The sequence below is a fragment of the Lissotriton vulgaris genome, chromosome 5 (assembly GCF_964263255.1).
Source record: "Lissotriton vulgaris chromosome 5, aLisVul1.2, whole genome shotgun sequence".
NCBI lineage: Eukaryota > Metazoa > Chordata > Amphibia > Caudata > Salamandridae > Lissotriton > Lissotriton vulgaris.
Window position 1 is genome coordinate 402,533,826 of NC_141693.1, and position 17,127 is coordinate 402,550,952.

Here is a 17,127-nt window from a genome sequence, read left to right on the forward strand (position 1 = left end):
GAGAATTCGCAGGTTGTAAACCAGCACAAGCATGCAGGAAAGCAGGTGGCAATTATTTATACTTCTATGACAATTTCACGTCTAAGGAGAATCACAGCAAGCTAGCTATCCAATTTTGGATTCTTTTATAATTGATTTTATGCCCATGTCAGACTAAAACCTTCACTATTCTATTCACCCTAGCCAGGTGTTCAGTGAAGACATATCTGTAGTACATAAATCTCATCTATCTATTCTTCTTGTATGATCACCATGAACTTTCCTGCAAAGAGTCCAGGGCAGTTCTTATACACTAAGGGCTGTCTTATGCAGGCATATTGAAAACTGCAGAATGGAAAAGTGGTTAGATACTGGGAATTAGGTGCTATTTTGAATTATTTCACTAGATCTAACATTGTTTTGTATTTTTCCCTGACAAATCATTATTAATTCAGTACTGAGAGAGTTGTGTAGCACATGAATGCCATTTAGAATTCGATAATCCAGAACTATTCTATATGAATTGTCACGTTTTAACACCAGAAAAAGTAGTGTTCATGGCAGAATGACAATTAATTTTGTACCTTGATATTGTAACTGATTTCGAATTGCTTTCATTGCGGTATTAGAGTCTGGCTTCAAACTATATTGAGCCTGAACTTGGGCTTCACTCCTTAAGAGTATCACAGGTGAAACCGTTTTTTGTCTAACCCTGCTTGGTTTGAATATAGTGCAACAGCCTGCCTTATGGACATCCTTATGCATATTTTTTTCCTACGTCTTAAGGTACTAAGGAGGAAAAAACTTGCATTATTATCTACTTACATTGACGTGCATCCTTACCGCTGGCCAGTCATACTCTGCAAGAATGATGCCATGAGCATCCGAAAAAAGAGACCAGAATATAGTTTGGATTTTGAGCAATCTATAATCCAAAATTCATTTTCTACATCATAAACCCTGTCTGGAGAGTTTACATGTCTAGCTGGTGTCTCAATCGATATATATTCTTTAGTTGAAGTCACTAGCAGATGTTCTTAGAGAGTTTGGTGAAATATTGTCAATTCACCTGCACTCTTCATGAGCGCCACTGGTCCATTCACGTTCCACAGAATTGTCCATAGTGCATAGGGCATGCTTTCATACTAAACCCACACCTTCTTTTCCTTAAAGTGAGTCTTCGAGTCTGGACCTGTCTCTTCGTTCCGTGTATGAAAATGTCAAATTCCCGTCGGTTCACTTTTCTGTTTGACGCACTCATATTTTCTGAAACACTCATTACGTCCACTCCTTTCTATCCTGTGACCTTCGAAAGAGTCCTGTACAGTACGGTAAGAACAACTACCAAAATGCTAATTTTGGTACCCCTTTCAGATTTGATCATGGTCTCTTAAATTATATTAACCTCCACTAGACGGCATCCAGCTTTTGTTTTTTTGCCTACTCTTTTTTTCTTAGCCACCTGTGCAACTTTCTCCTTAGTGGAGACCTCATTCTCATTTGTAGGTCGAGCCTAAACGCAAGCAATGCGAAGCATTGCTTAGTCTGCTCGACATCTATTGTCACCCGTTTCTGGGAATGTGGACACGAGAGCAGATTTCACCTCGTGGGCGCGCACGGAGCCGTGCCCATCTCCTGCCTCAGATTCCCATGCTCAAACACACACACAGCCACACTCACGCATGCGCACATACACAGCCACACGCATACACAGGCACACACACACTGCATACACACACGCAATCCCCCCTTAAACAGACATGCGCACACAGACAAACACACGCACAGACACACTCGAACACGCACAGACACACTCGAACACACACAGACACACACGCGTACACCCCCCACCCCCCTCTCCAGGCTCTTTCCGCGTGTCCCTCGGCAGCCAGCATTCAGCGTGCAGGGTTCCAGGACGTTCTGCCGGCAGTGCTTTCCTGTTTCTTTGCAGACCCCGCCCACATCCCAACGAAGGCTGCCTGACTTCCGCTAGCACTCTGTGGCATCACGTTTAACTTGGCTTTCGGTCACGAAGTAGACAATGCCGGACAAGGGTGAGTGACGACAATGGTACCCTACAGAGGTGTGGGGGTGTTGCTTGTTTTGTTTGTTTGACTTCTATTTAATATTCTTATGTGTTTAGCAGAAAATATTGATACTCATTGGCTAAGTTAGCTACGTGAATTATATGAAGATTCCCATAGAGATGTTAAGTGGATACTCCATTTGTTCCAGTTTGAATTATTTGGTTTTCATACATGATTGAACAGGTGTAGACTGGAGAACAGACGAGATGACATAAATCCTGGAAATGTAGAAGGTTTGAAGATGCTCGCTTGAACTCGATTTGGGCTATCCATGCGTGTATATTTTTTGGGGGGCTGGTGGGGCGGACATAGGCGTAGTTAAGTAACAAATGTAAATCTTTCACTTTGCTATTTTCATATGAAAACCGTGACTTTAGCAATTCTAACACAAACTGAATGGCTGTACATAACGTATACACTTTGCAGAAACTCTGCGCTTATTGTTTGCAGTGCCATGGTGCCTAGAAAACGCTGCAAAGGGGTAACTTGCACGTATATTCTGCCACCATTGTGCATAGAAGAGCTTTGTAAAAGATGAACTTGCAGACCAGTGATTACTTGTCTGCAAGTTCAGTATTGGCACAACTTTTCCTCCTTTGCCGCGCTTGACTGGATTTCAAACTATCTCACCATGTGTACAAATCTTTGCTCTGGCAAAGATATTTCGGGAAAAGTAGCACATTTCACGAAGGGTGAACATCTTAAACTACGTAAAAAGTTACTCCATAGAAAAACGTTGCACATTTGCTTTTCTCCCTTAAGATTTAACAGATAATTGCATAGCACCTTTTTGTGTTTCGCAGTCCTATAAATATAGAAACGTGCTGTAAATGTCTTGCAGTTTAATAAACCAGCGTGCACAAGCGTCTGATTTGTCCGAGCCTAAGTCACACACGCTTGCAGCATTGGAGCCAGACGAACATATCCTTGTTGCAGTTCACAAAATCAATTACTGTGCAAGTCGACCACAGAAGAAGTCATGAGTTTTTCCACCGATTTATCAGGTGGTACAATTCTCACCCAGTAAAGACTTTTTGAGGCTTCACCAGCAGATTTTGGAGTTTACTACCCCAATATCAGCATGTTGTGGTAAATGCCGGACATTTTTCTACTGATACATGTCGACAAGTATGGCCTGTTGATATTTAGCACAAACCCCATAATTACAATTGGCGAGGTAACCGGCGTTGCCGCATATACCTCAGTTAACCCGTTCATAACAAGGGCCTACGGTAAACAGTTTCTGTGCAAGCAAGTTTACCCAAGAACAGTTGTTCCGTCTGTTGATTTTGAGGATACCAAATTCAACTTTTGTTACATGTTCTCAGTGTCACAATTTGCCAATTCTAATTTGTCCCAACAGTCGGCCTTTCGGAGTCCAACCTTCAAATGAGAATGCAGTGATATTGTTTTAATGACCTTATCAGCAGAGTTGGGAAGTTGTAAAATACCCAATTTGGCTTGGTTCAGTATTCCACAGGTGCTCAAGGACTTTAAGCACTGCCACCCCCTCAGTGAGTTGCATTGGTGCTGCTCAGCATTCCTTTGCAGGATATACCAGAATAGCGCTCTGCTGAGCTGTCACCACCACAGCATCACTCAGCGCCACCCCACCACCACTCAGCGCCACCCCAGCATCACTCAGCGCCACCCCAGCATCACTCAGCGCCACCCCAGCATCACTCAGCGCCACCCCAGCATCACTCAGCACCACTCAGCATCACAACATCATCACTCAGCGCTACCCCAGCATCACTCAGCACCACCACAGCACCACTCAGCACCACCACAGCACCACTCAGCACCACCACAGCATCACTCAGCACCACCACAGCATCACTCAGCACCACCACAGCATCACTCAGCACCACCACAGTATCACTCAGCACCACCACATGTTATAGGTGTCACATTTGCGAAAGTTATAACTATTGGCATTGTAAATGACAAAGCTATTAATTTAGCTATTTTCAAAACCAACACATAAATAAAAAAATTGTAATTTACAAGACCAATAGCTCAAACTTTCCTAATGCGAGACCTATTGCATTGCAAATGCTTGTTTACTTTGAGTTGCGGTTTGCAGCATGAGAATCCAAGGTTGATTGGTGCACAGAAGTGTAAAGTTCTAAAATATTCTTAGGATGTCTTTTGCAAGGAACAAATGCTCCCATAGCAGTTGATTGTAGAATATGCTGTTGAAGTTACCTATAAATTGCCACTGTTTGTAATGTGTCTTACTTCTGCAGTTGTCAAGTTTGCTATCTCAGGATACAGTGTATACCCAGAAAATGCAGGCCAGCTATACCATTCATTGCTCAGAAGACCCAGTCTAACATTTAGAACTGCATTGCGGAGTTGACTACCAAACCAGGCTCAATGTTGTTAATATCCTAACAGGACTTCAAAGTCGTGATAAGCTTCACAATTGGCTGGAGTTGCAGCAGCTCTATAAACATGAAAGTTTCCTGTGTTGGAATCTACAGCATCAAACTCCACCCATGGATAAAATATTTCAAAAGGGTATGCAGCATGTGCATTTACCACAAATGTTACTTGATCACAGTCTTAGTGAATCCCTAAGAAATAGATAGTGTAACTGGTGCGCTAAATGTTATCCACATTGGAATAAGGGGTTTGATATTATAAAACAGATTCAATGAGACTCAAAACCAAAATCAAAAGGGGGAATAAAGAACCCTTTAAAAATCAAGTGTCTGACAAACCCACATTAGAAAAGAAACACCTATCTGAACTTAAGAAGGTAATCAATATTAGCGAAGACAATGGGTTGTCTCCCCTAATAGTAATTGTTGGTAATTTGAGTTTGTTATCCAAATGACTCCAGGATGTGGAAGATTGAGTACTACGCTGGGCACCAGTGATATGTTTTCTGGATTCCTTTCCAGAACACAAACCAGTTATAGGCTTTATAGATCATATGGCATGAGTATATTGTCAACGTGTCAATCTGAAACAGAAAGCCATTTGGACTGCAACCCCCACCACCCACTAAGCATTCCTTGTGAGAGATGCACTCTAGAGACACCACATGGATAGTTAGAGGCACACTAATTCTCTTTCATCATGGAAAGGCACACTCCACTCAAGGACACTGGGAAACCAAGATTATATTTTCAAGATTTTATTTTAAAATCAAAATCCTATTCTAGTACACACAATATGAATAGTAACTGTTATAAAAATCTGCAAAATAGTGGAAACAATACTTCTCAGGAGGGTGAACAATAAAACATATTGTAACACTGTGGTGATATCATAAAGCATTCTCTATACTAACATCTCCCATCCCACCTACCTTTCTCTTGGCTAACTAAATTAAACATAGCACAGAAAAAGGTACCTTGGTAGTTTGTACAGTAATTGCAGTAATGTGCACATACAATAATAGCAGTCCAGCTATAACCAAGCACCCCTGCCCTATCATGAATTATACATTCTGACGTTGTGAAGACATATTCAAAATGTGAGCTTAAATTAATGATTTATCAGACCTAATAAAGTGCTTCTTTTCAAGTATTCTGTGGTGAATATTTGATCATTATTATGTATTGTCCAATTTATATCCTACAACATGTGTACTATTGGTGTATATTGCTTTGGAAAGAAATTCTGCTAAGGTTGGGTCTGTGCAACTGCTCCCTGTAGGAGTTTGCTGCTGACCTCAAAGTGCAAATGAGGCAATCTGGCTGGCCTCTTGAGGATAATTTGTGAACTTTGCCGAGAGTACTTTAGTGTTTATGGAGGTGTACTCGTTACTTTGTAAAAATAATAAACGAATAAATAAATAGAGTACTGTTAAATGGGTTATTTTAGAAGCCAGTTGCCCGCACGACTAATGCCTTTGTTGCCGAATACAAAGACTGTTTGCTCTTGATTCTACCTTTCTTCCACCTCCTGACACTCAAGCCATTATTGCAGGTTCCCTTTTCATCTCTGCTTTCTCCCTTTGTCCTTGTTTTCATTTAGTTTTCTTCCTCCTTGTTTTATTTCTGCCATTTTCTTCATTGCTTGGGTCAAAGTCTGATGATAAAATATATGTTTCGGTTCCCAACAAAGGTGCATTCCTGTATTTTCACATTGGCGTAGGGCAGGGCCGCAAGAAGACGTGTGGTGCTGCCCTAGGCAAATTCCTCATAAAAGAGGTCCTCAGTGTTTAAATACTTATACACGTATTTATACATTACAAACACAGTGGCAGTGTTTTTCACTTCATAGCAAAAAACCCACCATATCATGGAGCCATTGTAGCACTAGCTACATTTTTATCAAAGAGCATTTGTATTCATAATGTAAAGTTCTAGAATAACATTATTACAACATTGTCAATGAAACCATTGTCATATCAATTTATGCACACAATGCAGCATTTTCCAAGTTTGGGTGTAATGGTAACTTTTTTGAACTCCTATTATTGTTGCTGTCCCAGCATGGGAGAGCCGCCAGCAACAGAAGAAACCCACCCAGCAAAACACAGATCCCACTGAAGTAGAAAGCAATGCTGTACGTCTGGGTCCAGTCGTAAAACCAACCTGCAATAAAAACAGAACATACATCAGTGATTTTCATTTAATTTCATTTACATGAGCACCCTAGCATGCTGCTCACACCTCATGAGAATTTTATCACTTCAACCCTCCTTTGCATTTTCTCATCCTACTTAGAGGATAGGCAGATGATGGCTATATCAGAGTATTCAATCCACCACCATTGCCGGGAGAGAAACCTCAGTGCTAAATCTTCTGTATCCAATGGCATTCTTACACCAATTTCATTTTCCTGGTGTGAAAACCCTCAGCAAATCAGATATATTTCAAATGTAGACAATGCAATTGTACCTCCATGTTGGAGAAAGATTTCCATGCTCCATATTTGTGAAAGTAGTACTACCATGCCACCTGGTTACAATGCTTTTTTCACCCACAGCAGCTTTCGCCATGCCGGTGGGTGAAGCTTTAGGTAAAAAGGACCACTATATGCGCAGCAGTCTCAAGATAGCTTAGATGTTCAAACGCAGGTGTGGTGGAGGTGTTTCCTGCACTGCACAAGCAGTTTGATGGGCTGTTCAACAGTCCTTAAATCAGGTATTTTGCATAAATTAGCATACAAGTCAACAAGCAAAATTAATATTGGGATGAGATATTTAGAAAACAATATGATATTTAAGATTTTAGGCATAGTGATGAATGTGAACTGCAGTAGAACTAACAAGATAATGTAGACTATGGTGGACCAGCTGACAGCCTGCCCGGTCACCGAAGGCGGTGGCCTCTGCTCCTCTGGCAAAAGATGGCCCACTGTAGATAGAGATATGCAGGATCTAACTGCCTTCTGTGTGCACTGAAGATAAAGACCTTTGTCAAGTGTGTGGCATGTTTGTTTAAAGCCAGGAAATTGTTTTTGAAAAACAGAAATTCCATGGAGCTGATGCACTGAGTGTTGTAATGCAGCATGTGGGGTTATTTGTGTTTTTTGTATTCAGTACTGTAATCCTTTCTTGGCAGTCCTGAAAGAAAGAATGTCCCGAACAAGAAATTTGTATAGCAAAATGACTAATCTTATTAGTGTGGGCCTTCTGAGATACACTAAGCAACGTAACTGTGATACACAGATAATCAGTCAAAGGTTTCCAACAGCAAAGTGAGCTGTAGCTCTGCCAGCAGAACACTTACATTTCACCCACCTCTAAATTATGGATGCCCTTCTTCTGCCAAACACTGATGACAGACTAAATTATACTTTATATAAAACACAAATTAACAAAGCTAGCTCGAAGGTTGTAGGATGTATATTCTTCCCCTTAAAAAAGGCTAGAATGTAGCTTTATTATTAGCTCCATGTGCAGGGCGCAGGAGGTATTTGGGTGCAAGGAGTGTCCTCTTATGGAGATTCAATACAACATTGAGAAAGCCACAAAAGTGATGGGTGCAATGGTTTGGCTCAACCCCAAAAGTGACAGTTACCCTGTGCAGATGAACAAAAGCAACTGCAGATGTTTTCTGCATTGTTAGGCCTCACCAGTAAGTTGCAACCTGTGTTTAATAGTTCAGCAAGCTTTGAGATCAGCTTTTGGCATACTAGTTAAACTTAAGACTCCTGGTATTGATGTGAATTCAAATGAATTCCAACAAAATAAAGGCCTGATATGGTGGATGTTTAACACACAAGACCTGTGAGTGATGAATGTAAATGACCAACACAAGTGTACAATGTAAGCATGTTGTCCAGTATCTTAGCCTGCGGTCTTTGGCATCCTACATGTCATTATTAAAATCTTGCATATCGAGACAAAGTGTGATGTTCACCCTATTCCTGACCCTATACATACAGATATACTATATGTTATTATCAGTGATATTTATGCCATTACGAATTATATCTAATTGATTTTACAACAGCTTTGTGATACTAATGCTGTTCTTTAATAGTCTGTCCTCGATACAAGAAGCCACTTAATCTTTTGCATACTACGTTAACTGGCACTAACTTTACTTGTTCAATCATTAGTTTGACAATCTTTATAAAACTGTAAACTACATTTGTGGTAGCTTTTTTTCTGCTACACAAAGCCAGCACAATCAGTAGATTTTGACCATTTCCTTGATGGAAACTATTTACTCAACTATATTAAATTTCAGAGCTCAGTTTAAGCCACCAAAAATATAAAGAATGAATTCCCAAAATGTATAATGACAGTGTATTTGAAGTGCACTGCTAAAAAAACACAGATTTCATAGGACAAGTAAGGCCGTGCTGAGAATATGGTTTTGCATATCTTACCAATTATTGGTGGTCCAAGGCAATTTCCAGTTCCAGCGAAGAACATTAGAATCCCATAGGAATGGGTGAGCTTTTCCAGTCCAACTGTTTTGGTTGTAACGTATGGAAATATTGACCAGTTCCCAGACAGAAATCCTAAAATTCCTGCTACTATGGCTAAAGTAATGTAGCTATTGGCAAATGGGACCACTAGGAGAGCCAACCCAGTTCCCAATAATGTACTGACATACAGGTATATTGAATTTATGAACTCGAAATCTGCCAACAGTCCTAAAACAAATTTTCCAATTACGGCTGAAATTCCAATTATCGAAACAAGTGGTACAACATATGTTTCTTCGTTGATTCCAGCACTTTTTGCTATGTCCTCAAGAAGTAGTGTTGGGGGAAATCCACCAATGTCAAAAAGAAAAATGGCCACAAAAAGAGCTGAAAATACTTTGTTTTCAAAAAGAACTACAGTGTCTTTCCAATAGTTTACAATCATATGCCACTTGCTTTTGGCAATCTGTTTGCAAACACACTTCTTCTGTCTAGCTTTAGTCTGATGTGAACTTCTTTCTTTTGAGTGCATTGAAGGTAACATATCCTTGACGCTGATCTTTTCATGTTTACAGTGACCAGTACACAAAAGCGCTGCATTGTTTTCCATAATAGAGTTTTTTTCAAGGATGGTTAGCATTTCTTTGTTTCTTGGTTCCCTTTCATGGTAAATGAAATATTGATCTGGGATTCTTTCCATGCAATCTGTTTCTGCCAATGAGGTATCAAATGATTTCAGGGGTCTCATAAGGATACCAAATGCTAATATGTTCAGAGATAATGCACCGACTATCTGCAAGCATCCTTCTACCTTGTAGAGTTCAATAAGTTCCCTTTGTAGAGCTGCATAAACAAAAAGTCCAAGACTTGAACCTAGGTAAACAGAACATGAATAAGACTTTAGTTAATATTGCTGCATATTATAATTATTTTACACATATTGTACTGCTTACATTTCCGGACACTGGGTGGCCTATCCACGAACTACATTTTGTAGTATGTATAGTAGTACCACAGACTGCACAATGTATTCACCAACTTAGAAGCCTACATGAAGAGATCTCCACCTCTGCTATCTTTTCCTTGCAGAGATCTCTGCCCGGCCACAGAAATGTCTGGACATGTGCACCTGCATTTTAGTAGTAAATATGGGAGGGGCATGGGAGTGGGAGTTAGCATGAGGAATACTTACAACTAAATAAGAGGGTGTTTAAAGGAGTAAAAAGGATTAAAGAAGGGCTCCAGGTTGTGTAGGAACGGATACACACTCACTCATAAAAAAAAAGATTAAGGCCATTCCTATTCGCAAACTACACTCCAAAAGTGAGTACATCCAAAAATGACCAACACCAGTAGTAAATGTGCTCTAGCTCAGACCTGGATTAAGTGCAGAAGCACAGGTGAGATGGTCAATAACTGGTATTGCAACACACTCTCATAGAAAACAATAGAAGTAGGGACCTGAAGTAACACCCTACGGGAAAATCGGGTTAAATGACTTTAAGACTCCCTAAAAAAATAAAATTATTATATATATATATATATATATATATATAGAGAGAGAGAGCGAAAGACCACCTTTACTTTCTACCTTTTTAAAGGACAACTAGAACACGCAATTTTAATCTTTTTGTCAAGTACTCTCTACTTTTCTATTTTAACAGTCAATGTAAAGTACACAATTATTGTTTTTTTAAAATCATTTTTCCGTGACATTATCTCCTGAACTATGCAGTATTATGTATCAATCACAGTGAAGTACTCTTTGCTCTAATGTTCCTCAAAAAGAAGACCATTATAAAATACAATTACTTATTTCATTGATCTCCCAAGCTCAATATTTGACAAAAACACTACGGAAAAACAACATACAGCTTTCACTAATTCAGTGAAGGTTAAAGTGCATTCATAGTTCTCCTGTGCACAATTAACTTGGTCGGACAGCACATGATTGTATTTTTAAGATGCAGAACTTCAATAACTTATACTATGTTACATATACATTTAATGATTATTTTTTTACCAAAACTTTTTATTCAAAAATTGCATATAAATATGGTTGCATAAAAAACAAATATAAAAATAATAATAATACATACTTGAATTGTAAAGTACACATATTCCAACAATTGTTTTTATATACCAGGCAACAATATACCAAAAACATAATATTCATATAAAGTGCAAGTGCTTACTTAGCTATTAATGCCTAAAATAATTGAATAGCCATGTTGTACATATTAATACATGAGAGATGGAGCAGCTTGTTTAGATGGAAAGTACAATTAAAAAAATTATCCTCAGCTGCATATTAAAATGTAAGGCACATAAGGTGCATAGATGTGAGCAGCTAATTAATTTCTCATGGGGAGCGTAACCACAATTTTTGCAAGAACTTGCCTGTATACTTGCATATTAAATATAAGGTTCAACTTTCTCAATAGCTCTTTTGTACTTAATCTTTTGGCAGCGTTTGTCAAAAAAAAATGCTATTGCATTAAAATAGAATAGCTTGTTTAAATGCTAAATGCAATTCTAAAAATAACCATCTACAGCATAGTAAAATGTAAAGCGCATAAAGTGTGTAAGTTTGAATAGCTAATTAATTTACCATAAAGGGATTGTCCACAATAATGCATATTTAAATATAAGGTGCAACTTTCTAAATTGTTCGTTTATACTTAGTTTTTCAGCAGCATCTATTATATAAAGTGCTAGTGCCTACATAGCTATTGATGTCTTTAGCTATTTAGTAACCATATCATGCAAATGTATTCAGAAAGAGATGGAGCAAGTTGTTTAAATATTAAGTGCAATTTGAGTTAGCTCTCAGCAGCATATTAAGATGAGCAGTTCATAAAGTGCATAAATATGAACAGCTGCCAAAATGTTATAAATGTACGTGTAATTCAGCATCCAAGTTGTGTCCCATGGGTGACTCAGTCCCCATTTGTATGATACGCCTCGACCCCATTCTTCTCAGTAGAAACTGTCGATCCGCTCCGCTTTCAGTCTTCTTTATGTGTTTGATCCCAAAATACTGTAGTTCTTTCACATTACCTTGATGTCTTCCCAAAAATGCTTTGCGATAGGATAAGAATAATATCTATTTATCTCAGCTCGAATATGTTGCAGGCTTCTTTATCGTACTTTATTTATGGTACTCTCCAAACAGGACTTTATGCATGGACACACTTAAACATATACTACAAAGTCTGTGTTGCACGGCGCCATGGAAGGAGTCTTGATGCGTATCAAGGTGTCAATCTTTAGCCTTTGGAGGTTACCTCTACCATAAGGAGAAATTGTGATAGATTACAACTTAAAAAAGCCCTGATGAAGTTCCACAAATTTTGCTTTGGGAACAAAACGCGTTGGCTGTTTTTATGAATGAATATGAATTTTGGAATAAAGAAAGAATTTGGAGAAATCATAATGGACTAAATTCATTTTCTTCTGGGCGCCTCCTTTTGTTTACTTTATATTGTCCATGTAACCATAGCTTTTTCAGGGAATTTCTAAGGTTTTTAAATTCTATTTCCTAACTATAACGGCCCTGTAACCTTTGATTGTTTTAGTGAATGTCTAAGGTTTTTTAAAATGTATTTGCTAACAGTAACCTGTGACATTTGAGAGTAGGTGTGTGAGTGGTTGTGTAGGTCAATTAGTGTGTGGGTGGCTGTATTTCTCTATGAGTAGATGCTGGAGTAGTCATATGGGTCTGTAAGTGGGTTGTGTAACTGGTTTGGCGGATGTGTGTGTGTGAGTTCTGTATGTATCGGCCAGTGGATATTAGTGGCTGTATGGACTTGTGAGTGGATGTGATCATGTAATCATGGTGTAATCAAATATCAGAGTAACCCCAAGTCCAGGTAGTGTATTGTCCTCCATGGTGGGGATAGCAGAGGTGCTTTTAGCGCTGGTGGGGCCCCGACAGGGCCAAAAGCATTGGGTTTTTGTTGCAGCAAAATCGTGACATTTGCTACAAAATTCTAAAATAACATCTCACCCCCCAGGTAGCCAGGTCCTGGAGATGTGCCTGCACCTCCAGATAATAATAAAACTACTTATTATATGTATGATGTCATAAAATGTAAGAAGATTGGTGAAAGATAGATTATAAGATCAACTGTTGACCAGCTGCAGCAATACATTTAATGTGATCTTTCTGGTTGATGTTGAAATTAAAAGAAGTGGTACCGAAACTGGGGAAATAATGGTCCATGTCTCCGTAAGTGAGAAAGTGTAGATCACCTATAGACCTGCTAATAGTTTAGGGTAACCCTGGGTGATGAACTTCACTCCGCTCGCGGAGTTTGCGGAGCTTCCTGCACTCTGCGTTACACAGAGCTCATGGAGTTCAGAAAAGCTCTGCTTCGTGGAGCTGAGTTTTTTTCCTCGTTCGCGTTCACCAATGCCAAGTTGGTGAGCGCGATAGAGGAAAATCCACCTCCCGGCGAGATTTTTCCTCGTTCACGATCGTCAGCATCAAGTTGGCGAGCGGGAGCGTGGAATATAAACCTCCTGGACAGATTTCTCAACGGGGGTGGTCAGGTTTCTCATTGCGAGTGGTCGCGGATGCTCGCGACCGCTCTACTCAAGCGGCATTAAAGGAAAGCTTGCGCTGTGCATGGTGCACAAGCATCCGGCCCTGTGCAATCACAGTGAACAGCATTTTTCTATCGCACTCCGCCGCTTACGGAGCTGTGCGTAGTGCGGCAGAGTTTTTTTCCCACTTTCCCGGTTAGGGTTAGTTTAAAGTCTATACTTCAGGTCAACATGTTTCATGCCCTGTGTAGTCGTGGAGAGATCAGTTGGCATTGCGTCAGGTCCAAAAAACTGAAAAACATGTTAATGTGACCTAATCTTCTCCACAGTGTAAGGAGCTCAGTAATAACTGAAAGCCCAAACCATGCATAGGTGATAAGGTGCCTACTGATATCGTACCACCACTGTAGAGCACTATCTAACAGAGTGCTCTAGAAACGGTAACCTCCATTTAGAAATAACGGGAACCTCCATTTAGAAATAATAGAACATATATATTTATACACACATAATTAGAACCTTGTCATTAATAAATGTTTAAAACAGTGATGATGGCACCCACACCCACATATACTGCACACTTGACATGAAGTGCTGCTCCGAATGGGGCCCATGCTGCCATGTAATGTGTGCAGACACCCCTGTGAACATGCCTACGAGTGATCACACTACAAGAGAAGGACTTGTAAATGGGAGTAATAACCCAATAAGGCGAGGGCAAGCCAGTCCCATCCTAGTTTGAAAAAAGACATTCTTTGACTTTGAAAGGAAAAGGAACACTGAAATCCCCTAGACTTGTGAGAGTCAAGAAGTGAAAAATCATATCCCAAATTGGGAATCCCGAAGGGGTGTAAATAATGGCTCTCACCCACTCAATGAGTGTCATGCTTCATCATAGGGCCACTAAGACTCCCTGGTGCAGAGCAACATCCTGAGGAGCACTGAGAAAGCCATTCACTCCTTTTGAGGGCAAATAATGCCTTTTTTTTAAATTAGGATGGGACTGACTGGCCCTCGCCTAATAGAGTGAATCATATAACTAATAAAATATATTTTGAGTTATTACCCCTATTTACAAGTCTTTCTCGTCTAGTGAGTTGCATAGTTGGTGAGGGAAGGAGGGCAGGCTCAATCTTTCTTCCCTTTATTTTTGTGGATCTACTATGTGATCACAAATAGTGGATCCCAGTGTAAGGATCTTAAAAAGGTACAGCATACCAAAATCAAATCCTTACCCTCCTAAAAATCTGGGAAAATAGAGCTATCCAATAGTGAGGATGTAATGTCAAAGATCAACCTGCATCAGAAAAGTAAATACGGAAAGAAGTCACAATATCAGTAATCCTGAAATGTGCACTGGGCAAATTGCAGTATCAAAGTCTAGTAGAGCCCCCCTGGAGCGAGCGCGCTTGCTAACTGAACAGTACTTTTGGATGCCCCCACTTACTTGCCAGTTCCGACAAGTGCTTGATAGCACCTACCACGCCCTCACTTCCGTAGGTATCCAAAGGTGCTGGTGGTGGGGTTATGAATATCGTGGCTAGGTAGCAGTGGCCAATGGGAGGAGTCCACTCCGACATGTCTTCTGTCGTATGCGAGGTCCAAGCAGATCGGACCCACGTAAGGAAGGCCTCACAGGCGTGTGTCGTGTGATCGGATTGCTACAGCTCAGAACACACGGAGGTGCGCCAGGTGAGAAACTAGTGAGAGAAAGGCTATTGAATAGACACTGCTGTGTCCTAGGTCATCTATATTAGATGCCAGGAGTTAGGATTCTAAGGAGAAGTGAATGATTGTGTCTCACAGAGATGAGACTATGGTGATCTTGTTCTGATACAAGGCAGTGAATCTCAGATAATCACATGCTCAGTATATCAATCACCATAGTGTCAAATAACCCACAGGCACTTACCCTCATAACGTGGCCACAAGCTTTATTACAACAAAAGGGACTCATGTCCCATATGAATTAGGTACATGTCACATAGATGGCTAGTAGGTGGAAGCCTTACATGAATATGAGTGTCAGTGAGACCCACTTGTTTGTCCACAGGATGTCGTCATTTAATCCTGAGGAATCGGTCTGGAGACGGAACACCCATCATTGTTCCTTCTTATACAGTCTCCTCGTGATGTATTGGCCAGTCACAGTTTCAATTAATGTCCATCTGAGATCAGTGGTGGTGTGGTTTGTAGTGGCAAAGTGTGTACTTAGTTTGGTGGTTAATCTTTTAAACCTAATATTGCACTGATGTTCATTGATCATGGTCTTTATGGCACTTGTGGTCATCCCCAAATATCTGAGGCTGAACAGACCGGTTATGAGATACACATAATTTTTGGATTGGCAGTTGGTGTGCTTCACTTGTCGCTTTCCTCACTGAGACCTAGTTGCAGAGTCTTGGTAGCTAGAGTAAAGGGACACTCATTGCACCTCCCACAGTAGAAATGACCAGTGACTGGAACTAACCCCTATGCAGTAGTGAGGTTTGTCTGCCTCTTTGTGATTTAGAGTCCAGTGTGGACCACCAAGTCCCAGATGTTATTTGTGCGCTTGTAGGCAAAAAGAGGTTTATCTGAGTTCCACCACATTAAGGATCGATCATCGTTTGCTAATTCCCTTTATGATTTTGTTAGAAGCTAGTGTAAATGTGGTCACCCATGTAAGCTGTGAGTTTTGGGGGTCTGTCCATCAGGGCTAGGATGGCCGTGTGATGTTTATAATTAAGCACTGGTGATAATATCTTGCCAATAGCTTTCGCTCTAGTTCATCAGCTTGTTTTTCAAAATTGCCAAACTCACTGCAATTCCGCTGGAGTCTCTGGAATTGTCCCTAAGGTAGGTTGGATCTCAGGGAGCAAGGCTGGTGACTCCCGAACAGTAAAAGGCTGTTTCAATCTGTTAGTTTATCAAATGTCCTGGTGAAATTCTGGCAGCTAATCAGGGCTATGCATTTTCCTGCACAAGCTTGTTATTATTTGCAAATTAGCTGCAATCGCAAATGTAAATACTTGGATTTCCTTAAATTTCTCAACAACTCCTAAACAGATTTACACCAACTACTGGAAAGCCTGACTTAAGAACCAAAAGCTACCTTTCTGGCAAATTTGGTGTCATTCCATCCAGCAGTTTCGGGCTGCAGTCGTGTCTAAAGCTCCTAAAGGAATTAACAATGGGAACACACTTGGACTTCCCTTTTTTCTTGGGTCCTGCTTGACAGATCACCCAAAAACTTTCCATCCTCATCAAGAATCAATGTGGCACTTTTTTGGACAATTTCATGAAGATTCCGCAAATGGAGCTAAAGATATAGGCAAGTCAAAAAACGCTTTCCTATGGAAAAATGGGCATATATAAAATATATGTAATATATACATATATATTCACTGAAAAAAAAAACAAGGTTACAGGGACGTTATAGTTAGGCTAAGATTTCACTCATATAAGACCAGTGAAATTCAGCAGTTATAGTTACCTGAGCTAACCATAACTTACGCCTCTGCAATGACCCGATTATGATCTCACATATGCATCAGTCATGACATGGTCAGTGACATCACTCATGACATCTCAAATAACATAACTCATGACATCACTGATGACATCATCCAAAAAAATCACTAACATACCCACTCATTCTCCCATAGAACCTTTTCATACCCCGACTTCC

At 40.1% G+C, this 17,127-nt stretch overlaps 1 protein-coding gene across 3 annotated transcripts in view; it reads right to left on the bottom strand.

Annotated features, from left to right (window-relative positions):
- Window positions 1-5,200: 5,200 nt before the first annotated feature.
- Window positions 5,201-17,127, bottom strand: part of SLC16A9 (solute carrier family 16 member 9) — a 246,081-nt gene continuing 234,154 nt past the window's right edge. For all 3 annotated transcript variants that reach the window (XM_086921751.1, XM_086921752.1, XM_086921753.1), the window contains exons 5-6: window positions 8,868-9,782; window positions 5,201-6,619 (exon numbers count right to left, since the gene is read on the bottom strand). In XM_086921751.1, the coding sequence (XP_086777877.1) occupies window positions 6,438-6,619; window positions 8,868-9,782 (1,097 nt within the window). In that variant the 3' untranslated portion in view covers window positions 5,201-6,437. The remainder of the gene's footprint in view (window positions 6,620-8,867; window positions 9,783-17,127) is intronic.